This window comes from Clytia hemisphaerica, unplaced genomic scaffold (assembly GCF_902728285.1).
Source record: "Clytia hemisphaerica strain Z4C2 unplaced genomic scaffold, Clytia hemisphaerica genome assembly, whole genome shotgun sequence".
NCBI classification, from domain to species: domain Eukaryota; kingdom Metazoa; phylum Cnidaria; class Hydrozoa; order Leptothecata; family Clytiidae; genus Clytia; species Clytia hemisphaerica.
In genome coordinates, this window is record NW_027103967.1 from 182,614 (window position 1) to 209,971 (window position 27,358).

At 35.0% G+C, this 27,358-nt stretch overlaps 1 protein-coding gene and 1 long non-coding RNA gene across 2 annotated transcripts; one reads left to right on the forward strand and one right to left on the reverse strand.

Annotated features, from left to right (window-relative positions):
* Positions 1–1,433: 1,433 nt before the first annotated feature.
* LOC136810377 (uncharacterized) lies at positions 1,434–1,809 on the forward strand. Its single transcript, XR_010847099.1, has 2 exons — positions 1,434–1,634; positions 1,776–1,809. It is a non-coding gene; the product is annotated as an uncharacterized lncRNA (long non-coding RNA).
* Positions 1,810–9,191: 7,382 nt separating this feature from the next.
* Positions 9,192–10,652, reverse strand: LOC136810361 (acid-sensing ion channel 4-A-like). Its single transcript, XM_067066913.1, has one exon. The coding sequence runs from the start codon at positions 10,650–10,652 to the stop codon at positions 9,192–9,194; it is 1,461 nt and encodes a 486-aa protein (XP_066923014.1).
* Positions 10,653–27,358: the final 16,706 nt, after the last annotated feature.

Consider the following 27,358-nt stretch of genomic DNA (forward strand, 5'->3'; position numbering starts at 1 on the left):
CTTAAATGATACCCACCCCTTCTTGGCATCCCCAACCTTTAAAAATACCTATCCCCCAAGGGTTTCGGGCTGATTTTTTTATGGTAAAAAGGGAAGGGAAACAGTAAAGAAAAATGAAGTCTGGCAAATATAATACCACTTTTTAGTGAAAATAAATTCCTTTCATGTAGACCAAATTTCATAACAGTGTTGGAAAATAATCTACAATATATGTAAGCCCCCCCTTCTTAAACGATCCCCCTCCTTGATACCCCCCCCCCTTTTTAGTGGAAATCTCTGATCAGGAGATCCCCTAGGATCAGGGGGGGGGGTCCGAACTATGATTCATCAGCACGAAATTTAAAAAGTCAAAGAAAGCTTAAAGCTGCATATCTAGCCCTTTAGACGCAAATATCGGAACTGGCAAGGCAAAAACTTTTATGTTAACGGCTCAAAAGGGTTCAGGGTTGACCAGGTTCGTGGAGGACAATGAATTGGGTCCTTGGTTTTCCCGACTCTGCCAAAAACTCAAATCTAGACCCAAATGCAGAAGGTCGGAACAAGATTGAACCAAGTTCAAAAAAACTCAAAGTGATGGTATATGAGTCCCTTCCAAATAAAGACAGTGCAATGAGACACCATCAACCTCATCTTCATCTAATTCTGCACATGGTTTTGTCCCAGATCATGAGACTGTAATATAAAGAAAAAATCTATAAAAGTCTACAAAAACCAAAAATAAAGAAAAATCTGATGTTTTACAAGAAACTAGAGCTTACGAACTGATGGCTCTACATTCAAGGAACAATAATCAATCATAAAATCCCTTTGCACAAGCTACTGCACACGGGAAGCTTTTTCGCGACATAGTGGCCTCTACTAATAGGGCGTTGGAATATCAGGATTATTTTATCTTCCTTATTAGCAATGCAGCAAAAATTGTACGCCAATATTGTTCAACAATCGTCAAAACCCCAACCAAATTACAATACAATTAAAGATCTATTAGACCAGGAATTTCAAACCAGACAAAATTTGGATCTCCCAAATCAACATGAAAAAGAAACCAAACAAAGAACAAAGAGACCTGATATTGTCAAGATATCAATGTTTTGGTGACTATATGCACGTAAGTCAGTCCTTTGGATAAATGTCGTCCAATTGAAGTGTGCTACATATCCCCCACATAAAAATCCATGATCATCTTTTGTTTTTATTGGAGTTAGAAACTGGTAACAAAAATATCTGGGTTTTTGTTCCACCTAATTGAAACTTTAAGGTATAGATAAAGTCAAAAGGGTCATTATTTCATGTTTGCATAAAGGTGAAGCCTGGGAGAATAAGAATACGTGTTATGTTACTGCCGTTAGACAGTAGTTTTTGTTATATTAGTTTTATGTTTCCTTTGTATCATAGCACTTGTATTATGTATAATTGGTTTGTGATCATATTTTGATGTCCCTGATGTATTAATTATATGATAATTATGTATTATTATTAGGAATGTTTTGACCTTTGTGTATTGTTAACGTGTCGTAAGTCTCATGGGAGTCTTGTCTACCGTTCTGTATGTTATAAATGTTTGTGTGTAATGTTGGATCACTTATCGTAAGCTGTATTTGTGTACGTTATGGTGTGAGGTGACAGTGTTTTTAGTAAGTGATATATTTTTGATATTTCTTGTACATATTCTATGCTACCTTTTTCTGTACCAAGGCTTAGATTTATACCATTTCTTGTGTTATTTCATTTGCTATGAGCTTTTTCTTGACTTTGTATTTGTGTTTATTTTATAGCCGTTACTTATCAGAAGAACGCGTCGAAAACCTACTCACCTAAATGTCTCTGTCCATGAGTTTGGCCTACGGCATTTATAGTAAAAACACTCGCGTACATCCTATCGTAATGGCAGATTGAGCATTGGGATTCAAACAGCAACTTGCATAAATGTTTTGTTTGAACTAATTGTTACAGAATCAAACAATGGATCATGGCAGTGAAATGATGGCTATCAACCTCGTCAAAGGATACGCTGAAGAGCGTAACAAGCTTCTGGATAATATTTTCGAGTCAACCAGATTTCTCAAGCGTGTTTATGGAAACAAAAGTCGAGAGAGTATCGACCTTGAGATTGACAGATCTACGTATGATTACGAGAAAAAGAGACTCAATGGTTTGCTGCGTGACTTTGAAGGTTTGTCAACCAAGCATAGAAATGCATTTTAATTTTTCCTTAAAGAACAGTTTGAGCATGAGCTCTGTTTGTCTCGTGAAGTGGTCAAAACTGGTATTGAAGTCATTGAATCCGCACCCCAGAGGCTTCGCGTCGCAAAAATTTTTCTCACTTTGAAAAGTGTCAAAACGCATGCATTGGAAGTAGTCCCTGCTGTTCGTATCAACGAAGTTGTTGCAAAGTCTGTGCAAAATTTGTCTCGTGCGATTCTTAAAAGAGCAATACCTCGTCGCGTATCAGGTGTGCAAGTCAGTGATGTTCAACTAGTCAAACCCATACGTCATCAATGTGCATTGGAGATCGTTCCGGACGTTGTTTTATTCCCAGTGGTAAAGATTGCCCAATTTCCTACTAGTCAACATGTAATCGTTCAGAAGATTGAATGTACAAAGTCTCTTTCAAGTGTCTTCATTAAGAAAGACTTCGTTAATTGTGTCAAGGCTACAGCAGATTGCATTCAAGCATATGGAAAAAATGTTCCTTCTGTATCTCCATCTCTCGATATAATTTCTACAGGTCGTGACAAAGTGAAAAGTAAAACTGTAAGGAATATTTTTTATTTGGAATGCGTGCTGAATTTAACTTATTGCAGACTTTTTATGAGATGCTTTTGGACGTACTTAACGTTTGCTGATTTCATGACAGCGATTCTGATTGACAATGATTCTAGTGATCATCGTGGTAGCTATGAAGGATTTATACCTTATAAAGAACTTTGGAATTGGCTTTATGTTCTAGAATTTTGTGGTCAAGATATTAATATCTTGACGGTGGGGAGTGTTACTGCCGTTAGACAGTAGTTTTTGTTATATTAGTTTTATGTTTCCTTTGTATCATAGCACTTGTATTATGTATAGGTATAATTGGTTTGTGATCATATTTTGATGTCCCTGATGTATTAATTATATGATAATTATGTATTATTATTAGGAATGTTTTGTCCTTTGTGTATTGTTAACGTGTCGTAAGTCTCATGGGAGTCTTGTCTACCGTTCTGTATGTTATAAATGTTTGTGTGTAATGTTGGATCACTTATCGTAAGCTGTATTTGTGTACGTTATGGTGTGAGGTGACAGTGTTTTTAGTAAGTGATATATTTTTTATATTTCTTGTACATATTCTATGCTACCTTTTTCTGTACCAAGGCTTAGATTTGTACCATTTCTTGTGTTATTTCATTTGCTATGAGCTTTTTCTTGACTTTGTATTTGTGTTTATTTTATAGCAGTTACTTATCAGAAGAACGCGTCGAAAACCTACTCACCTAAATGTCTCTGTCCATGAGTTTGGCCTACGGCATTTATATGTTATGAATATTTCATCTTAGATTTTGGAAATCTCTTAACAATGGTTAACCCTGAGCTAAATTACACTATTCTTATAAATAAAAAAGGGTGTACTTAAACGTCTGTGATAAAAATTATTAACGAATCCAAATGAAAGTGAACGGACTATAGAGAGGGTACTTTTTTCCCAGCCTTGTTAACATTATTTATTTTTACAGGTTATTGATGAAGTAGGAAGGCGTTTGGGCAGCCATTTACAGTTAGATGAAATCATTGTTCGTCTAAAAAAGAAATTGAAAATTTGTCATTGTATGGAGTAACGAAGAAAATACTTCCACCGTCTGATGAAAAAGGTATGGATTTCAATGAAAAACAAGCTTGTACTATAATATGATACCACTCAAATCTTTAGTCACGGCAGAATACTTTGTACCATTCCGGCCGACGTGTCAAACCGGTTAGAACTTGGAATAATATCAATGTTTGGATATTATTATTTATTCGATGCCGAATATCCGAAACCACTACAATTGGGTTTTTCAATGCTTTCCTATACAATCTTCCGGGATTCTAAGGTGAATCCCAACATCAAAAACGCATTAGATAGGTTCATGAAAGCCTACACCCAATTCAAATTGGACAGAATTGGCAAGAAATAGACTTTTTTTTTTAATCATTATAGCCAATTCAATGTCCCCACCACCCGTCTATTAGGGACCTCTGACATTTTTTATCCTGTAAATAGTACTTAAACATTGTATATATAACCTTACACATAGTTTCCTCCCCCCTTTCTGCTGGGGGGATTTTTTTCNCTTTTTCTGTCCAAGGCTTAGTTTAAACCATTTCTTGTGTTATTTTCATTTGCTATGACTTTTTCTTGACTTTGTATTTGTGTTTATTTTATAGCCGTTACTTATCAAAGAACGCGTCGAAAACCACTCCCTAAATGTCTCTGTCCATGAGTTTGGCCTACGGCATTTATAGTAAAAACACTCGCGTACATCCTATCGTAATGGCAGATTGAGCATTGGGATTCAACACAGCAACTTGCATAAATGTTTTGTTTGAACTAATTGTTACAGAATCAAACAATGGATCATGGCAGTGAAATGATGGCTATCAACCTCGTCAAAGGATACGCTGAAGAGCGTAACAAGCTTCTGGATAATATTTTCGAGTCAACCAGATTTCTCAAGCGTGTTTATGGAAACAAAAGTCGAGAGAGTATCGACCTTGAGATTGACAGATCTACGTATGATTACGAGAAAAAGAGACTCAATGGTTTGCTGCGTGACTTTGAAGGTTTGTCAACCAAGCATAGAAATGCATTTTAATTTTTCCTTAAAGAACAGTTTGAGCATGAGCTTGTTTGTCTCGTGAAGTGGTCAAACGGGTATTGAAGTCATTGAATCCGCACCCCAGAGGCTTCGCGTCGCAAAATTTTTCTCACTTTGAAAGTGTCAAAACGCATGCATTGGAAGTAGTCCCTGCTGTTCGTATCAACGAAGTTGTTGCAAAGTCTGTGCAAAATTTGTCTCGTGCGATTCTTAAAAGAGCAATACCTCGTCGCGTATCAGGTGTGCAAGTCAGTGATGTTCAACTAGTCAAACCCATACGTCATCAATGTGCATTGGAGATCGTTCCGGACGTTGTTTTATTCCCAGTGGTAAAGATTGCCCAATTTCCTACTAGTCAACATGTAATCGTTCAGAAGATGAATGTACAAAGTCTCTTTCAAGTGTCTTCATTAAGAAAGACTTCGTTAATTGTGTCAAGGCTACAGCAGATTGCATTCAAGCATATGGAAAAAATGTTCCTTCTGTATCTCCATCTCTCGATATAATTTCTACAGGTCGTGACAAAGTGAAAAGTAAAACTGTAAGGAATATTTTTTATTTGGAATGCGTGCTGAATTTAACTTATTGCAGACTTTTTATGAGATGCTTTTGGACGTACTTAACGTTTGCTGATTTCATGACAGCGATTCTGATTGACAATGATTCTAGTGATCATCGTGGTAGCTATGAAGGATTTATACCTTATAAAGAACTTTGGAATTGGCTTTATGTTCTAGTTTTGTGGTCAAGATATTAATATCTTGACGGTGGGGAGTGTTACTGCCGTTAGACAGTTAGTTTTTGTTATATTAGTTTTATGTTTCCTTTGTATCATAGCACTTGTATTATGTATAGGTTTAATTGGTTTGTGATCATATTTGATGTCCCTGATGTATTAATTATATGATAATTATGTATTATTTTAGGAATGTTTTGTCCTTTGTGTATTGTTAACGTGTCGTAGTCTCATGGGAGTCTTGTCTACCGTTCTGTATGTTATAAATGTTTGTGTGTTATGTTGGATCACTTATCGTAAGCTGTATTTGTGTACGTTATGGTGTGAGGTGACAGTGTTTTTAGTAAGTGATATATTTTTTATATTTCTTGTACATATTCTATGCTACCTTTTTCTGTACCAAGGCTTAGATTTGTACCATTTCTTGTGTTATTTCATTTGCTATGAGCTTTTTCTTGACTTTGTATTTGTGTTATTTATAGCAGTTACTTATCAGAAGAACGCGTCGAAAACCTACTCACCTAAATGTCTCTGTCCATGAGTTTGGCCTACGGCATTTATATGTTATGAATATTTCATCTTAGATTTTGGAAATCTCTTAACAATGGTTAACCCTGAGCTAAATTACACTATTCTTATAAATAAAAAAGGGTGTACTTAAACGTCTGTGATAAAAATTATTAACGAATCCAAATGAAAGTGAACGGACTATAGAGAGGGTACTTTTTTCCCAGCCTTGTTAACATTATTTATTTTTACAGGTTATTGATGAAGTAGGAAGGCGTTTGGGCAGCCATTTACAGTTAGATGAAATCATTGTTCGTCTAAAAAAAGAAATTGAAAATTTGTCATTGTATGGAGTAACGAAGAAAATACTTCCACCGTCTGATGAAAAAGGTATGGATTTCAATGAAAAACAAGCTTGTACTATAATATGATACCACTCAAATCTTTAGTCACGGCAGAATACTTTGTACCATTCCGGCCGACGTGTCAAACCGGTTAGAACTTGGAATAATATCAATGTTTGGATATTATTATTTATTCGATGCCGAATATCCGAAACCACTACAATTGGGTTTTTCAATGCTTTCCTATACAATCTTCCGGGATTCTAAGGTGAATCCCAACATCAAAAACGCATTAGATAGGTTCATGAAAGCCTACACCCAATTCAAATTGGACAGAATTGGCAAGAAATAGACTTTTTTTTTTTAATCATTATAGCCAATTCAATGTCCCCACCACCCGTCTATTAGGGACCTCTGACATTTTTTATCCTGTAAATAGTACTTAAACATTGTATATATAACCTTACACATAGTTTCCTCCCCCCTTTCTGCTGGGGGGATTTTTTTTTCAGAAAATTTTCCAAAAGGGATGGGAAAAGTAAAAAAAATTTCAGGGGCGGGATTCTGAAAAGGGGCAAAGAAATTTTCCTAGGGGGGACTGGAATTTAGGAATGAGAGTATAGAAAATAATGTGCAATTTGTTGAGGTTTTCACGAATTCATGTCAAAAAAGCCTTGATTTGCAATAAATTTAATACTTTAATATTTTATATTGTATTTTTGGTGAAGTTACAAGGGGATAGACTACTTTCTAAAGAATAATACGCCTTTTAGCAAAATTTCAGAAAATTTAGCAAAAAAAGTCTCAAAAAGGGGGGGGGCAAACTTCTGGTGGGGGAAACTCAAAAGGGGGAGGGAACCAACCCTGGAGGGAACTATGTTACAATCTTCTTTTCTTTGTTTTGACATTGTGACATTTGTTTTGATTTTGTATCCCGCTGCATACAGGTTAGTTACAAATTTCCCTTAAAAAATTGCTTAGATTTTTTCGCACTAAAATTTTTAAGTTTTAACATTCCAGCTTGGGTAGTATGCTCAGTATTATGCTTATAAAAGGAAAGAATTTCTAGGACAACGTTTGAGTCTATCAGTACTATGTACTTCTTTTGTTTGTTTGGTTTTATTTTCTCATAAACAGTTTTCATAAACACATTGTTTTCTTAAATCTAGATACCTTAAGGGAAGAAATTTTCGCGAGAAGAAATTTTCGCGGAATTTAATTTCGCGAATCAGAGTTTCAAAATGGCAAATTTCGCGGAATTTAATTTCGCGAATGAGCCGATTTCAAAAGTTTCACGGAATTTAATTTCGCGATTGAGAAGAAGTTATCAACTTAGATTAACTTTTAAGCATCACGGAGTTGTTTATATTTGTTTATATTTGATAAAAAATACACGTTATAATGCTTAAAAATTAATTGTGTCCATATTTTTTGGTAACACCTGGTCAAAAACAACAAAATAAAAGAAGAAGAAAAAAAATCGAATTTCGCGGAATTTAATTTCGCGATTTAACAATTTTGGTGTGTTTCGCGGAATTTAATTTCGCGAATTACGCCCCAATTCGCGAAATTAAATTCAGCGAAAATTTCTTCCGCGAAAATTTCTTCTCGCGAAAATTTCTTCCCTTAAGGTATAATATTCTTCATTCTTAAATCTAGATATTTTATTCTTAAAACAAGAAGATAAAAATAAGAAAATAAATTCTTACCTAGTCGTATTTTTCTTACTATTCGGACTAGAAGTTTTTGTCTTAAAACAAATTTTTTTTTTCTTAAAGTAAGAATTTCTGAATTTGCTGTGATAGGAACGTTTTGTCGTTTCAAAGCTACAACAAGTTACGAACTGAAAGATAGTCGTTTTATCGTTTCAAAGCTATCACATACGAACTGAAAGATAGTTGTTATTTTTAATCTTCAAGCAAATACAACTGTTACTTTGCTCGGAAGCTTGTCTAAGGCCTCAAAAACCTTAGGGTGACGTTTTTCTTGAAAATTTACAGTGCCAATATCATTTTCTCACAGAAAAAAGAAAGGTGGAAATATCAAATTGATTGGAAAAACAAAATTCGGTTCTATATATTTAATGTTTATTCGAAGCAACTATACTTGGATAAAAAGTCGAAAATTGAACAAACGTCAAGTCCTCAAAATATTTTTAACGTGATAGTACAAACAATTCACGAAACAAAAAATGACAAAATAATGTACAACTATTATATAAAACCTCTAGGTAGGTCCTAAAATCAACATAAATGACAGTTCTAGTTTAGTGTGAAAAATCATCGATTAATTATGAAATTTGGCGCATATAGTTTATGTCCAATCACAGTTCAGGTTTTGAAGAGAAATGTTCTCTTACCAAAAGGTAAACATCATCCACGCATTACACAAGCAAGACTAACGTACAATCTTAAGAGGTTGTTTTCACTTTTACAAAGTTAAGTCATTTCTGCCCTTATTATGGAAGTAAACATTTGATTTGCATAAGCAATCACCTTTTCGAATTCGAACATTTTAGAACGACGAATTATTTTTTGCCAAGTTATATAAACTTCGGTAAAACCTGAAAAGCATCTATAACATAGATTAATTCATGATGAAAACTCCCTTTTCATCCACAGTCATTGAAATTCCCAAAACTGGTGTACCTCCTGAAAAGGAAGCAGAACGATACTCTGATCTACAAGAGCGTTCAGTTTAATGAATTTATGCAGAAGAAATACATTAAATGTTCAGTAAAAATAGAGAAACTCTAGAGTTGCAACTTTAAGAATTGTTTTTCTTTTTGGAGCGAAGGAAATTGGTGAAGAACAATCCGAAGAAAATGATCAACTCGATGATAGAGAGGATGGAGGATCCAGTCATTAATCCAAGACATCCACCAAAATTTGCGAACAAATCTTGCCATGTATATTGTGGTTTCTCTGCCACAATCTCTAGCAAAAAGGATTGGAAAGTGAAAGCCAACTCCAGGAAATGGTCTAACTTCATAGGATTGTGGAAAAGCGATAATTTGATATCTTCATCGTAGCAGGGATCCAGCTCACAGAGGTTGTCGCATTTTTCCGTTAACGCATGGTCATTCTCCAATATGCTCAAGCAAGCTTGTCCAGTTTCATCATCAACAAAGGTTTTATTGGCAAACTTTTCTGGGTGTCGCATATGTTTCTTATACATAGCAGGTATTTGGCCGCACTTTTCGAAGACTGCTTCCCAGAAACAACCTTTTTGGCATTTCATGACTGAGTAATTGCCCTTGAATTTATTCAAACTGTAAGGACCACTCCCATCAACACATTCGGTAAAGGGAAGACCAAGGCGTGTGATGATTTTCTTTTCGATGTTGACGTAGTAAAATCCCTCACTGGCCCAGTAAACAGCTTCCGATGACTCGAAAAAGGTTTCGTCAACTGAATTCACGTACAGTTCAGTCCACTCGTTTGATGATAGACGGCGGTCAGCAGCGGCTTGGTATGAGAGTACGTCCGAAGGCATCTCCAGTACTTCACCAGTGATTGTAAAACAATCTGTCGTTTCGTCAAACTTCACCAAGTGATTTTGAGGGGACGCACGCGCATAATTGGCTGAAATATTTTGAACTCTGACAAAAGTTGTTCCATTGTAGCCGCATGCAGTGAGATTTCTAGCGCAGTCAACAATACTGAAGTCAACTAATGTTGGGCGTTTAACTGGGGGCGGCTCTCCACTGAAACGCCTTCTTTCATTGGCGATAGCAGTATGGTCACAAATAGTGATAGCAGGAATTGGAACTTTCGATTGAGACACGATCTTAGTGCTGGTGCGGCTGTCATGTTCCAGGAACGCACTCCAGTGTTCTTTAGAAATAAGAACAGCAATAATAAATGAAGCGATAACCAGAATTGTCCACAAAACTTTGGCTGCAGTGCCACCTGCAGCAATGCGAGACAATCCGTGTATTGTTAAACCTTCCGCAAAATCTTTGTGACTTTCAATGACACTATCTTCTTCTGTCGACGCCTTCTTTGCTTCAAGATCTGTCAAATATTCCATATTGATATCTCCTTTCTGTTGGTAACCATCACCAATGAAGCCTTGATTGGCTTGACCACCACCAGAAGGTGACCTGTTTTTGATCTCCTTAACTTCATCCTCTAGGGAAGTTAGTTTTTCCTCTAGCCGAAGAGATTGTCTTTCTATTAGGCGTCTCAAGCTATGAATTTGATCTTCCAAGTTATCCCCTCTCATTATTAGGTGCTACCTTTTTGCCAGGTTGTAAAAAATAAATCAAAGTATGACCATGTTCGTGTCTTAAATTTCGTTTGATGGAAAATCTCGATTGATGTGTGGTTTTAATAAATGTCTGATGTTTTTTATGTATAATGAATCTAATTGAATTGACTTCACGCTATGTGACAAGTCAATAATGTTTCCTTTTATAAAACTTGAATAATCAATTTTCAGTTTTTTTTTCTCAATATTTTGAATACAAAATATACACTTTTTGAACACCATTCAAACCTAAAATTTCGATTAATGTGTGGTTTTAATAAATCTCTGAATCTCAAATTTATGAATTCAATTATTGAATTGGTATGAATTGAAAAGCTAAAGTTGTAAAGGACACCAAAACTTTAAAAAATAAATAAAATTAAGTTTCTAGTTTTCATTTTAATTATTAAAGTTACAGGGTTTGGGGACGTCCAAGCCATCAAAAGAACAAGTGACTTTTCTTACTGACCGTCTGATGTTTTGCTGTATAAAGAATCTGATTGAAGTGAATTCATAAGTCATAAGCGACAAGTCAATAATGTTTCCTTTTATAACTTGAATAATCAATTTTCAGTAAATTTTCTACGAATTCATGAAAATGTTGAATACAAAATGTTTACTTCTTGAACATTATTCGGTCCCATTATTCTTGATATGCGTAAGTCAATTTTCTAGCGGAAACACCCTAAAAAAGCCGGGATTTGACCTCTCTCTCTGTTACTAAAAATAGAAACACAGAGGTCAAAAACCGGCTTTTTTGGGTGCTTCCGTTAAAAAATATGACGTCATCTCGACTTACGCATATCAAGAATTGAAACCTTTTCTTAAGGAGGGAAAACTGACAAATAAAAAACTAGCCCCTGTCTCTTCCAATACACAACAAGACGACTTGAAGTCGAAAATTTCGCCTAGAATTTGAACTGTATGGGAAAAAAGAAGAAGTTGAGATTGAAGCTAATCTGAAATCTACTTTACATCGAGCCTTAATGAAACAATTTTACTACAAGAACAACGAGGCTTAAAATCACTAAAAAAAATTAGACGAATTTAAGAACAATTGCTGTTTAATTTTTAAGAACTCTTGCAAAGTATATGCTTATAAAAAATAAATATGCTCATATTGTGCGCCGTCCCTTGTTTACTTTGTAAGAACCAATTACCGAAGGGTAAATATCACTGTCTATCATGAGTTATTGATTTGATTCTTATAAAATAAATGCTTATAAGAAAAATAAATATGCTCATATCGTGCGCCATCCCTTGTTTACTTTGTAAGAACTAATCACCAAAAGGTATATCACCGTTTATCAAGAGTTATTGATTTGATTCTTATAAAATAAATGCTTATAAGAAAAGTAAATATGCTCATATTGTGCGCCATCCCTTGTTTACTTTGTAAGAACTAATTACCGAAAGGTATATCGCCGTCTATCAAGAGTTATTCATTTGATTCTTATAAAGTAAATGCTTATAAGAAAAATAAGTATGCTCATATCGTGCCCCATCCCTTGTTTACTTTGTAAGAACTAATTACCGAAAGGTATATCACCGTCTATCATGAGTTATTGATTTGATTCTTATAAAGTAAATGCTTATAAGAAAAATGAATATGCTCATAATGTGCACGTATCATCAAAGTTGATCATGGATCATCCACTCCGTTGGTATTTTCAAAGAATGGTGGAATTTGTGTAGAGGCTGAGCACTTATTTGGAGAGTTAGCTAATAGGTTTTTTCAGAAAAAAATTTACCCCCACTGTTGAGGATATTGATTTTTCAAAGTATAGAACCCTCTGGATATCCTACTTTATTAGTAAAGACCCCTGGATATCCACTCTTAAAAATATACTCAACCAGCTGGATATTCACTCCCTTGTAGATATCTAGCCCCCTGGATATCAACTTTTGAACAAAAGTCGTTAACCCCCTGGATATCCGATATCCTCAACATGGGGACACGGACTATTTCTGGAAAAGCCCAATCTACAATCCGATCGTAGTGGAGCTTCCACCTCTCACATTATGAACTGGATTCGAACAATTTCGTTTGCTCTGACAGCATTGAACAGATGAACAAAGAGAACACCGAAGACATCAACCGTCTCCTTGCCAAGCTGTAATTGGCCAACGAAAAGATCAAATTTTTGGAGAAACAAAATCAGGATTTAAAGCAATTGATTCCTTCTTCCCTGGACCAAAAATGCAACATCATCAAGAAAAAGAATATCGAGGCTGGTTTAAAGAAGACATCTTCCGCTTTGGCCAAGTAGATCATAAGGGATATTGATTATCGAAACAAGCTTATAAAGATTGCTGATAAGTCTCCAGCTGGCTGGGCCACGGTTAAGGAGTACGAATCAGATAGTGTAGTAGACGATAGCCCGGACGACAAAAGAATTAAGGACGCTGAGAAAGGTGAATTGCAGAAACAGAACCAGAACGAGAAAATAAAACCCAACTATTCATCATCTACCATCACTAGACCTCCCTTGCAGGGTGTTCGGATCGATATCAATTCAAGCAACCTCAGTACCAATACAACTGACATCAAAACAACTGACATCAAAACAACCGCAGATAAATTTAAAAAAAAATTCAATATTACAGTTAGTTACGACGAATGAGGTCATCGCCCAAAACAGGAGCAAAGTCTCCCCTGATAATAGAAACGGACAATATCTTGCAAAAGTTCAAAAAAGTATTAGGTAGCAAAAAGATATAGAAAATATCAAGTATTTTGAGAATAAAATGACATCAAAACCCAAATTGATCAAAAGATACAGCAATGCTAAAGAATTTTACATTCAAGGCACACCATCGTGTATATCACAATTATATGTGAAACATTAAACCTATAAACCTTAACCTAAAGTACACTCTCTTCTGGCAGAAAAAAAGCAAAAATCAAAAAAATACTCTAAACAATGTTTTTTTGTTGTATTTCTAATTCATCCTCAGAAGGCACAAAAGCAAAGTGTGGACAGGATGCGCCAGAAAAAGCAAGTTTATATGGAAATAAAACATTCATAAAACGCCCATAATTCGAAAGTTCCCATAACTCGAACGGTTTACTGGTCCCTTGGAAGTATGGTTATTTTTGTCTCTGTTACTCAATCTCTCAATGAATATAGAACAAAAGGATCAAATAGTTTTGAGCTCTTGGGTTGCCTGGTTGGATCATACCGAAGACTTTGATACTTGATGACGAACACAGATGAAGAAACACATCAAAGTATGTTTAAAATTTTTTTTACTCAAATTGCAAACGAAAGTTCTTGATAATTCTGTCAAAATTTGAAAGTTCAACCAGCTTCTTTCTCATTTTTACTTATGCTACAAAACATTTTTGTCAAAAAACTCAATGCCTTATAGTCATAGGAAACTAAAAATAAAGGTAGTAATATTAAGTTATATTACATCAGTCAGGTATAGTTAATCCTAGGATATAAAAGCATGTAAAGGGCTACTTAGACTACACAATATATTGACGAACAATATTTGACAATATCGTTTTTGGACCATAATGTACGATGTAAATAACAGGTGCTCTATAATGAAAAGCAATTTTCCTTCTGTAAACAATCCCCCGATATTGTTAGAATATTTCAAATCGAGCTGACAATATATTGCAGACACCTTTCAATATATTTTCTGCACTCTAGCAATATATCATCAATATATTGCCTGACAATATATTGTGTAGTGTATGTAGCCCTTAACATTAGTAAAAAACTGATTCATACCACACAGTATCATCAAAAGATTTTTGTCAAACGTAGTATCCAGACCGGCTCCAACCATTTCATACATCAAGTTTTAGCGTTCAGAACAAATTTGTCACCATTATAAGACGGTCATAAAAAATGCCAATGAGCAGCCTATAAAGAAAGTTTGTCTTTATGATATTGTGATCATTAAACTTTTCGAAGAGTAGATTTTGACATTAAAAGCTCACAACTCTAAGGAGCATGCAGGTCAAATTTTAGGTTAGGATATCTACGCTCTGAGGATCAAAACTTCATCATTTTAGGAGGTTTGTTCGACCTCAAAAAGTTTGTTCGAAGCTTTGCGTGGGTCGCCCAGTAATTTTACAATTAATAGGCTACTGTAAGACTTTAAAAAAACGTTACTAAATGCTGATATTGTGTATCGATTTAAGAATTTGAAATGTGATTGTGATAGGTGTATAAACCCAGTAGTGTAATAATATTAAAGGTCTGATGATGCTGATGTAGTAAAAACAAGTGCGACAAGATTATATAAAAGGTTTTGAAAAATGAAAATACATTGAATAAAAAGACATTCCATCCAGTTTTCATAATATACCAAAAAACAGAAATACCTTTCTTCGGGATTTCTATGTCGGATTTTGATTCTTAGATTCATCGATGGTTGATTTGACTGATAATTCTTTGACTCTAAAATGTAAGATAATTATAGAGACAAGGGTTATTTTTATACTTTCACAATCAAGAAACCATTCTTCCTCTTTTTATACTCTCCCCTAGCAAAGTGTCAGTCCAGCCTGCTAGTTTAGGCAATTACAAAAGGCTACATGAGATGTATTTATTTGACAGGTGGTGAACAATAATACACAAACTTTGAAAGTAAATCAAAGAATTGATAAAATAGGAGGCCTGATTTTGAATTTTGATTTTGAATTTTGATTTTGAAATTCGATGACGTCATCTCAACAGGTGACAATAAAAAGAGCGGACTTTGTAAAGAAATATCAAAAATTAAAATAAAGAAACCAACCTTATCTTTAATGGAGAACCAGAAGTGGTAAGACTTTCAACAATCTTTCTCTTGGTTACAATAGATTTACTAGGGCTAGAACTGGAACTAGAACTCCCCTGCAGATGTGTGTCTTGTCTATTCATTCCCTTCAGCTTATTCCAAAATGTAGGATCAAGGTTCAGTGTTACAGATTTCTTGGAAAGTTCAGATTGTAGACCAGCAGCCACTGATGTATTCTTAGTTAGTTTTTGGATGGTTAAATTGACCTTAACTTTCTTTAGTTTATCTTTTGTAGATTCTGGATCTGGTAGTTTGGAACTGCTGGCAATATTTTTATTTTGACTAGATTCTATTTGTACTTTGTTTTTCAGTTCTTCTAGTGTAGATATTGTGACTGGTGCCTTTTCGCTATTTCTTTCGTTGTGTTGAGTGTGCTCTGCTTCTTTTTGATCAATTAGTGAAGTATCTGAGAGAGCATTACTGGCTGAATGAAAATCAATTTCTGTATCATCACAGACTGTTGCTTCTGTATGCAAAGGTAAAGATGTTTCAGAAACCGTAGGAGCCTCATTCGTTTGTTTACCAAGAAGTTTATCTATAGCTTTTTGTCGGATGTTCTTTTTGTCATCATCTGATAAATGTCTACATCTTTCCTCACACACACTTTTCAATATTATGGAACCAAATGATGAGTCTAACATTACTTCAGGATATGATACTGGATCTAGAAGCTTTGAAAATTCAGTTTCCTGTAAAGAAAATGTAAAAACTCAGATGGAACATGAAAGGAGATGCCGATTTATGGTCATTTAATCCAGATTTCAAGGGTCTGTACCAGTTCAATATAAAAAGATTTGTGCAAATATTAGTTAAACATGAAGTTGGGCGTAATCAAATGTTCATTCAACAAAAAAGGCTTAGAATCATGATAAGTCATATGCTTTGTAGGTGTTAGCCTTGTGAGCTAACAAAATGTTGTTCTGGGGGTGTGATAAATGTAAGAATTTGTAACTACGGTTTTCTTATGTCTTTACTCTATGAACTCCGATATACTCTATTTCCAATATATTCCCTAGATTCAATTATCTCTAGGACCTGATAGCTATATCAACAACCTTGCGCATAATGATGCCCAAGGTGTGTTGATATTCGCTAGCATAGCTAACAGCCCCGTTGAAATAAAAAATGTTCCACATTTTCTCCTAATAAAATACTACAAATTTTGTAAAATAATCTCTTAAATAAAACAATTTCTTTTTACTGGTACCCTAACGGTTCACAGCCTTAAATAATAAAATATTTATTTCTAGTGATATAATAAAATGTTAATTGAACCATAGTGTCAGAAAGACTTCGTCGTCGGATAGAATGAGTGTCAATTTTCAATGCGATGGAGGGTAGCGAATTCTCATATCGTTCACTGTTCATGGCGATAATATCTAACATCTCATGTCTGGCAACTCAAGTTTTCTTTCAAATACATTATCTCTTCTGACATTTAACAGTTGCAATATGTTATGTAATAAACTGCGCAATTATTTCCAAGTAAACTCACTCACATATTAGTGAAACTCATTTTCTCACGAAAGTGTTCAATCTTGGCTTGAAGTCTTTCGTTTTGCGCTTTAAGTTTCCTGCTATAACCTATGCCTCTCTTCATTGTTCATATGCTCATAATTGTACTCCTTATCTTTGTCCTCATCAGAATTTTGATGCTTTAGTTCCTTGATGAAGATAGTTCAGATTTCTCTTGTCGAGTCTCTTGTCGAATTCTGCATGATTCATCTTACTTTTAAGAATCTGATAACGCATAATTATCTTGGAAAGCTATTACTGCGTTTCTCTGCGTTTTACAACCATGGATCAACTTAGCATTCTTCTGTCGATGCAATCGTTTTTACTGCGACGTAACCATGGGCAGCTTCTTCATAATGTTTTGTTATGTTATTCTGTTTTCTCAGTGAAACCATGCGTTCCTTCACTTCGGACATCTTTGACCACCAGACTATGTCTTTCAGGACATTTTAACCATTCTTCTATTGATAACGGTGTGTTTGACTGTTTCTTTTTAGCTTCTTCGTTTTCTTCGATTGAAGATAAGCTTGTTTTTGACTCGCTTTCTTCTTCTGCGGAGTAATCTGCTTCGTCTGGCACAGATTTTTCAGATATCACTGCTTGTATGATTGAATGCTTGTTTGAAAGCGGCTGTTTGTTTTGAATCTGTCTATATTTGTTTAGAAACAATTACTTTGTTATCTAATCTATGTTGAGATAATTTCTCAATTGTTTATGTTTACCTCATCTTGGGTACAATTTCTCGAAACATCTAGACAATATTCCGTTTGTTTGCTTTGTTTTCAAAACTTTTCAGCTTGATAAACAACTTTTTTCATCTTCTGTGATGAGATTTTGAATTTAGTCAAGTTATTCGCTTAACTGCTTCCTCACATTCAGCATGTGTTCATGCTTGATTCATTGATTTTAATTTAAATCTTCTAATTTTATTTTAATTTTTCTCTCATTTTGCGTATAATATTTCTCATCCCTTTTTTTTTTACATTGAATTTTATTTTAGCATCTTAGCCTTTTGCTGATTTCGAAAGTTTTTCCTTTACATCTTTCTGGGATTCCTCTTTCCCATACGGTACATAATCTTTGGTGCCTCTATTTATTTAATACTTCATTTCCATTTGATGCCTCCCCAAAGCGTGTTTACGTTTAAATGTGTAATCTTGCTGGACTACTATTTCAATGTGTGCTTACGTTAAGCAAATACACCGTTGTCTTTCTCATCAGGAACATATTCATCTGTGTATTGCTACTCGCCTTCCTTCGGCTATATTACTCATGATTCATATTTCATCATAAATATTTGTAAGTCACAACATTCGTATTTTCTCATAAATACCCACAAATCACAAAAATTCGTACACACGTACCTCTTGTAACTGTCATTATACGTTAATTAACTTCGTCGCAACCCTGACAAAGGGGAGCTTTGGGGTATTGTCCTTGCTCAAGGGAGCCCCAGAACATTTTATAGTCCTGCTCAGGACAACAGAAGATTTCACCAAATCATATCCATACCATAACAATATCAATCAATAAGTCAATTCCAAGAAATTTTTTAATTCAAGAAACTTCGAATGGCCATTTCAACTCAATGTATCATTTGACCATTCCAACCATGAAACATCTCAAATGTTCATGCTAAAATATTTTATGCAAATGTTCAACACTGTTTTGTTCATCTTTATAGCTCTCAAGCTCACTCACTCTCGTATCGCATTCCCAGAACAACACAACAACTTCCGAATCATTACGATCTCGGTAGAACCTCCATTTGTTAGCCTTGTGAGCTAACAAAATGTTGTTCTGGGGGTGTGATAATTGTAAGAATTTGTAACTACGGTTTTCTTATGTCTTTACTCTATGAACTCCGATATACTCTATTTCCAATATATTCCCTAGATTCAATTATCTCTAGGACCTGATAGCTATATCAACAACCTTGCGCATAATGATGCCCAAGGTGTGTTGATATTCGCTAGCATAGCTAACAGTAGGGTAAGGGATAAAAATATAGTGGTCGAAGCAAGTTTTTTTTGTCTATGGCAGAAAATATATTTTACCCAGCAAATTAGCACATATTCTAGATATTTTGGTGAAGAGATTGAAAAATTTTGAGACAGAAAAGCCTCTTTATGTACTTCACTGAAACGGAAATCCGTCTGAGATAGAAGGACTTTTAATCAACATTGAATATCACAGCAATCAACTTATACAATGTATTTGACAATTACCTTGAGATTGAGAGATTGTATGCCATGTTCTGTCTCTTTGTCTGAGACGTTCTCCACCTTTGACACTGATTCATCACTAGAAGAATCGCAATCATCACCATCGTGTGATGTGGACTGGTTCATTGGCTGTGAAGCATAGCTCACGCTCTTTTTTGTTTTTACTTCTTTCATAAGATCTCTGTGGTAAGTTTTGACCAAGATTCGTCCATTATTTATTGCAGTTGTAAGTTTTTTCTGTTTTTCTGCATAACAAGTCACTCGTCTCTTGCAGTTTTTACACATTATAGGAAAATCTAAACGGTCTATTCGTATTGTGAAGATCTTTTCTACCGTTTTTCCATAGGTGGTAACTACCCCATCTTTGATAAGTCTATTACGATAACAAGAAGATGTTTCTCTTTGACATAAAAAACAGATGGCGTTTGCTTCTGATGATAAATACTTTATTATTTTAGTAGCAGAATTTTTGTTTAAAGATGACATTTTGATTGTGTATGATACTATCTGTAAAGAAAAAAAGGAAAAATAAATACAACAACTTTAAACTCTGTAAAAATGGAAAACCAGATTGAATCTTAACTTTGATTTGCCAATCAATTTTCCGAGATATACACCATATCTCCAACAGATCTTGATAAAATGCAAACATTTAGACATTAGATATTTTTCTGTTAAATTTGCGAAAGCAAATGTTGTGAATTACGAGATTTTTTGTCCTTGCAAAAGTTTCTGCTCATAAAAGTTTGTACGCCTAAAGTACCATCAATTTTGATGCTCTCCATTGTTTGGTCTCTGGAGGTAAACAAACCTGTTTTTGCCTGCATTTTCTTAGGGGAAGTTGGTTTTTTGAGCTTTTCTCAAGTTCAGTTGATCAAAATCCCCTCATATTTTAGTATGTACTTTCTATACATGATATTATAACACCCTGAAAAACTTTTGCCAAAAAAAAGATCGCTATCAAAAGTTAGAAGCTAAAAACCCTTCGTTTACCCCCTAAACAATTTTATACACAATGCCAACGGTGGAGCAAACATTTTTTCCGGGAAGTTTGAATTATGGGAAAGGTGTATTTCTTGAGAATAGGTTGAAGATAGTTCCAACACCTTAATCTCATGGTTGATTGAAATTCCATTGACGTTTTTGGTTACGTTAATTTGTAATTTCCTGCGAACTTGTTATTTTCCTCCTAGCTTTTGTAATTTCCCTCCTAAAATTTGTAATTTCCCGCAAAAGTGAAATTTCCATCGTTTGGAAATTTATCACCTTTTTCGAATTTCTTACTAACTTCAAAGGCTTAAGTAAATGAAATACTATCCAATTAAAACTCGAATCGCATTTCTATGACTTTTTTGAGAACGCTTTTTAAAGTTTCAGATTGATTTCCAGTGTTAAATTGACGCCTTTCAGAGTTGTTAGAATTCCAATCCAAACCATGAGATTAACCAGGTATCCTGAATAAATTACCCTCGGTAAAATTTTGAAATCTTTTAAATTTCCCTCGTTGCACTTGGGAAATTTATCCCAAATTTCCCTCATAACCATGAGATTACTAGTACAAACTGGATTTTGTGGAATCGAGTCCCCTGCCCATCAGAAAATCTCCTTCCTTGAACCTAAAATTTTACGACCTTGGCAGGGTAATTTCTAAGCACTTTTCCTTACCACCGTTTTGGTCTTAAAAATTGAGTTTCAATGCAGTGGTATTAAATGCAACGAAGAAAATTTTTGCCCTCTAAACGTCCTAAATAGATGATTTCTTGCATCTTAGTAGCCTAATAATTCTAACTTGATTATGAAAAAACAACCTTAATTTGAAATGTTTTGGAGGAGTTTAATGTGAATGTTGATGTCAATCCTTATCTTTTGATAAAAGCAACTTTTATTTTGAACTAAATAAACTAATTTCATTTCCATATTGAAGAAGGTAAATTTGAAATAAGGGCTTTAAAGTTTTATTGCAACCAAACTATACTTTTATCACCACAAATATTTTTTTGATGTATATATCAAATAATTTGCTAAATTAGCAATAAATCATAAAATTGAGTCAATAAGAGTCACGGTAGTTTTCAGTAAACGAACGAACTTATTTCCACATAAAATATAAACAGAGATATGCAAATGTCAATATAAAATACCCAGTTGCGAAGGGATCGTTTGATAACGTTTGTCTATAAATCAAAAGATGCTTCTTTCTTGCATTATTTACCTTCTGACAAATCTCAATATATAGGTGAAGCTTCCAACCCTACCAGTGGCCCTAAACAGTTAGTCACACTAGGAAATCAAGCTTTCAGAAAAAAACAACATCAGTCATCTACAAGATGTAATTACAACAACAAGGATGAGAGTTAACTGAATCAACTTCAAGTTCCCAAGACAATTAATTAAAACTTGAAAACTTAAAATGAGACTAAGTAAATGACCGATTGCGAACGTGCATCAGCCAGAATATCAACCAACCAAATTTTGTCATTCAATTCCCGAGACAACGCTTCGATTTTTAAGGCCTTGTTTACACGCTAAAGTAAAAATAATTCCACAAATGTAAAAGGAAATGGGTCAGTGTTTGAGGTCCGGCAAAATTTCTGGGAAATATCCTAATAATAGGATATAGGATCCTAATAATAGGATATAAGATATAGAAATAGCCTATCCGGTGGTGCGCGGATCTTGGTGGGTTCCGTCTCCCCCATAGATCTTTTTCTTGGGAAGTTGATCTTCAAATTAGTTTTCAAGGTTGGCTTGGCTCAAATCTTTTCATCTATGGCTCAAATTTTAGGCGATTTCTCATAGTTTTTGAAAATGTTAATTTCATTAAAAAGCGCTGGGTTATTTTTTCATGAATCTCTTTAGAAGTTTTGTGGCGTATTTGTTTGCTAGGCTAACATGCATAGCCTTCAAATAAATGAACGAAAATGGTAGAGTAGAGCTGTGAGCGGAGCTGCATAGTTGTATTTTAATGACCAGCCAGGTCATTTGTGAGGGCTATGCATGTTAGCCTCCACTGATGCAAGTTACCCAATCTAACGGTGGCGCTTTTGCAGCATTAATCTTTGATATGCATTTTGGCGGGACGCTAGTGTGACTAACTGCTAAAAGGGTTGCTATGCAGCCCTAGGTTTAGTCACTAGGTATGAGTGCCCCTAAGAGGGCCTTCGGCCCTATGTTATGTTAGGACTCTTTTGAGCTCCAACTCTAACCCTAACTGGTAATGACCCAATACCCCCTGAATCACTGAATGACAGATAGGAGAAATTGTTGAGGAAAAAAATCGCTCATCGCGCTCTGAGCATTAAAAGGGAAATAGTTTTCTAAAATATAAGAAAGTTTAGGGCAGCTGGCAATTTTTTTGAAGTCTTTTTATGAAGAAAACAGTTTGGAAAAATCTTAAAGTTACCAAAATACCGAAAATTTACGAGTGAATGCCAAAATACTGAAGCATTTTTAGGCAATTTATTGTCACCGACAGCAGCATTTCAAATACCGGAATACCGTACTTTTTTCTTAAAATACTGAAATACCGTACTAGCTGGGAGACCCGTTTACTCTGTTCGTGTGATTTCAAAGTATAGCATTTAGTTAAAACGAATTAATAATAAAGAAATAACCAGAACTATAAAGTCTATTCACGATAAGTGTGCACTCTTTTTTCTTTTACCTATAACTTTTGAAGGAATTCTTCAATCTTTATAAATTTGGTATCACTGGAAAGATATTTGTGAGTGGAACAATTTGAAATAAAACAATCTTTAAAAACATTCTAAAAATGAAGATGAAAATGAAGAAGAAACAAATGAAGATCTTGTAGAAAAGTGCTATAACTATCATTTTCAATGAAGTGAATCCTTGATCATCGAACGTCATCACTGTGAAAATAATTCTCAAAAATAATCATTCAGTCAAAAGATATCAAACAAAGTTATAAGCTGATTGACGTCTAAAAACGCTGTTTTCTGCAGTTTTTTGCTGTTTTTTGGGGTCAATCTCTTATTAACTTTGTATCATAACTTTATATTGAATAAATATTTTAATGAAATTTCTTCACAGTGATGATCTCCTAAGATCAAAGAATCTCTCCAGTAAAAATGAAAGTTATAGCACTTTTCTACAAGATCTTCCTTTTTTTCTTCTTCATTTTCTTCTTCATTTTTAGAATTTTTTAAAAGATTTTTCTATTTCAAATTGTTCCACCCACTAATATCTTTCCAATGATATCAAATTTATAAAGATTGAAGAATTCCTTCAAAGGTTATAGGTAAAAGAAAAAAAAGGGTGCACACTTATCGTGAATAGACATTAACAGAGTAGCCGGGTATTTTTGTAGATGCCAAACCTGGTCGCAGAATTCTATTGGCTGCTAAACAATTGTTGAAATCACGTGGTATTATTGTTTTGATTGGAAGTGCGCGAATCTGATTGGCTAACCTTATCAACGGCTTTTTTGGCACGAAATTTAAACCAAATGTAAACAAATTCAAACTGGGTCAAAAATACCATACTCTCAATGAGTAGCTTCCAATGGGATTTTTGTTTGTGTGGTGTAAGTTTGAATAGAGAGTATGGATCTCCAGACTAATACCGTACAGAAAATAGGCCAATACCGTGAGAGGTCCTAAATCCGACACCACTGCCTAAATCCGATGGGGTCTTTCAAAGATACAAACTAAAATAAAAACAAACCTTTCGCTGTGACGCAACGAAGATACCAAAGTGTCAACTAAACTGAGAGATTTGATACACTGAACCAATTGAACCAAATAACAATAATTGCTTCTTATAACAAAACATATTTTTTTATTGCAATATGCACAACGTCATAAATGACAACAGTAGCAACAGCTCATCATAAAAAGTAATGAGATGTTTTGATTTTCCAAAGCACACGAAAATTTAAAAGAGGTCTGGTCTGTGTACGAGCGTGCTCATTTTGAAACGTTACGAAATCAAGCCTGGTTTTTATTACTTTACACTGGCACTTGGCTTGATTGCGGGCCTTTGGTAAATAACTATCCGGACTTATGGGTGGTAAAGAGGGCGCTGATATTTGCCACCTCATTGATTCGATGTTTGTTATTCAAATTAAGTGCTACCGCATCCGCCCTTTTTTCAACTTCGCGCCTTTTTTCAACTTCGCGCCATTTTTGCAATTTAGTCTGTTTGTTTCTTGATGGAAACAAGCCCAAGTTGTTTCGTATTTTTCCCGCACAAGTCACTTTTATTACAAAAATGTTATCGTTTTAAACATGAGGAACTGATTCAGAATAAAAGGTAATTATTTTTACAACTCACACTTTTTAATTACATTAATTGACATCTTGACATTACAGCTATCTTGTTAGATGTTTTCTTTCGAGAGTTCTAGCAATAGTTTATCGTTCAACTTGGAGAGGGAATGTTTGTAAACATAGAATTTTTTTTCATAACAGTTATTTGGGGGGTCGGAAATAATTAGGCAGTGGTGTCGGATTTAGGACCTCTCACGGTACGTCGTCACCGTCAACCTTGAAACCCCCCCTAAAAGGTATCCAATGTCCAGACGAACGGAATCGAACGATATCGAATGAATATCAATCAAACGTAAAATTCTGGGTAAAATTCGATTGATTCGATTGATATTCGATTACGTTCGATTGATATTCGATTACGTTCGATTGATATTCGATTACGTTCCATTGATGTTTGATTACGTTTGATTGATATTCGATTACGTTCGATTGATGTTCAATTACGTTCGATTGATGTTCGATTACGTTCGACTGCGTTCGACGGGTGGTCGATTAAATTAGATTCCAATTTACCTCAATTCCTTTCAATTTCGAGCGCCTCTTATTAGGGAGGTTAAGTATCGATACTATAGATAAATCAACGCAACGAACGGGCTTTGACACACAACCTGCAGAGTAAACATGTGGGCCTGCATGATCTGCATTTTTTAGAATCCAGGCTAAAATGATTCATATCATCTCGTTTAACTCTTCAAATGTTGAACGAGAATCAACGTTAATCAACAGAATCAATTAGTTGAACACCAGTCAAATGCTTAAGCCAACCGAACGTAGTCGAATCAATCGAATCAATCGAATACATTCAGTTAGGAACATTTGGCGAGTTCCTGTACGCGGCCGCAATCAAAAAAATCATAACAATACTCATTAAAATAAGGCGTTCGTGTCTTTTCTCACTTTTTTTAGCCTAGACGATGTAGCAAACAAAGTAAGTATAAGCACACTGTGCTTTTAATAATTGGCTGAAATTTTTTTTCGCGTCGGAAAAACTTTTTCAAACTTTCAGCAATGATTGACCAAACTATTATAATGAAAATTATCCAGCGCATTTTTTATCTTCTTACCTTCTTCATCTTCATTGAAGCACTCGAGGTTTACTGAAGTTAAGCACATAAGATATTCTTATAATTATTGATATTCACTGAAACACCGTTCTTTGTGCGCTGAGGTGGAGTGCGTGACGTAACTCGCACGGCAACTAACTCGCCTTCTGTTGGAAGATCATATTGGGCGTTTTGACGTTACCACCCATTGAAGCAGCGGGCGCGTCTGTCTTTCCGCCACTCTTTCCACCATTTTAGATGGTCTTAACGATAGATCCAAAAGGGCGCCATAATCTTGGAAGATGATTTGTTTTGGTCTCCGGCTTTGGGAAGTAGCAATGTTTTTGGTTGTTTTCGATGGGAAATGGTAAGAAACTTAAGTTTACAAATGTCATTTAGTTTTTGCTGGTTTATAGAATGGCAGGATCCTGGATGGTTTCCCTAACTGACATTAGTCAATCGAACGCAATCGAATCGATCGAATCAATCGAATCCAGGCACTAATCGAACGCAATCGAATCAATCGAGAAAATCGCGGTAATATTCGATTGACATTCGATTGGCGTTCGGCAATAGAATTTAAATCATTCGATTGCGTTCGATTGCATTCAATTGATTCGGCGTTCGATTCGTTCGATTCGTTCGATTCGTACGATTGACATCGTCTGGCAATGTGACCATGGGAATGCTTTTTGGCAGGGATGGAGAAAACACCAGACTGTCCTGCGCATTGGCAGGGTGGTAAAACTTTTGGGTCCTTTATTTTTCTACACAGAAAAAGACTTATTTTGTATTGTATACCCAGCTACGATGAATCATAAATTACAAACCAGATTAGTTGACTGTTTGGAAAGTATGAAAGTGAACATCGTTTGGTACAAACCCCCTACAAACCAAGGAGACTTACAAACTTTATACAATAGTTTGAACTCATAACATTTCCACCAAGTCCGATCTGCGCTCCGGCTAGCATAAAAATCGAAAGTGTTCTTGGAAACAATTTTCCCGCTCTTCAAACTCGTTCCAAGCCCCTTGATTGATAGCGGGGTGGTGTAAAGAAGGCGCTAGATTCCGCCTACCTTGGAATCATTCTCTGACCAATCTCGTACCCAGGGCCTGATTCTCACCTTATATAAAAAGCAAATCGTCATGGGGACGAGGTTGATTCTCTGACGTCTAGCGTCAATCAATAAAATATCAAAACTTCTCATTTTTTCGCTGGCTGGCTGGATGTGAACAGAATTTATACAGTATGTGGCGGCCCCCAAAGCGTCTATCCAAATTGAAATCTTTCTAATTCTAGTGAATTCAAAAAATAGGGAAAGTTAAACTAGCCATAGCTTTCACTAACTGCCACCCGCTACAGATGCCTATTTATAAGCATTTATAAAGACTAATTAATGCTTATTAAAGACTAATTAATGCGTATTAAAGCTTTTTAATGCTTTATAGCGAAAGTTTGGATATGATTATAGGAATAATTCGAATGATTCTTCTCAAAAGCATTTTCTTTGAGATATCAACGATAAAGCTAACATAAATTAAATATATTTTTTTCTAAAAACTACTTTTACAAATAATAAAATACGAATCTTAAAATATTCATTAGCAAAAGTGTCCAGGTAGAGTCAATTACAGATACTAAAACACTCAAAAGACATGTTACTATGTTTATTCCAACCAATTTGTACTATAAATGACCCATAGTAGAACCAAACAGCATAAGTAAGAAATGCTATGAGCCAGAAACATAACGAGCAGGAACCAAAAATTGACAGGTAACAACGTACTTAGGAGTTTTTCCAAAG

Bases quoted from the DNA above. Each gene is read 5' to 3' on its own strand.
- LOC136810361 (XM_067066913.1), bottom strand. From the start codon at position 10,652: ATGAGAGGGGATAACTTGGAAGATCAAATTCATAGCTTGAGACGCCTA.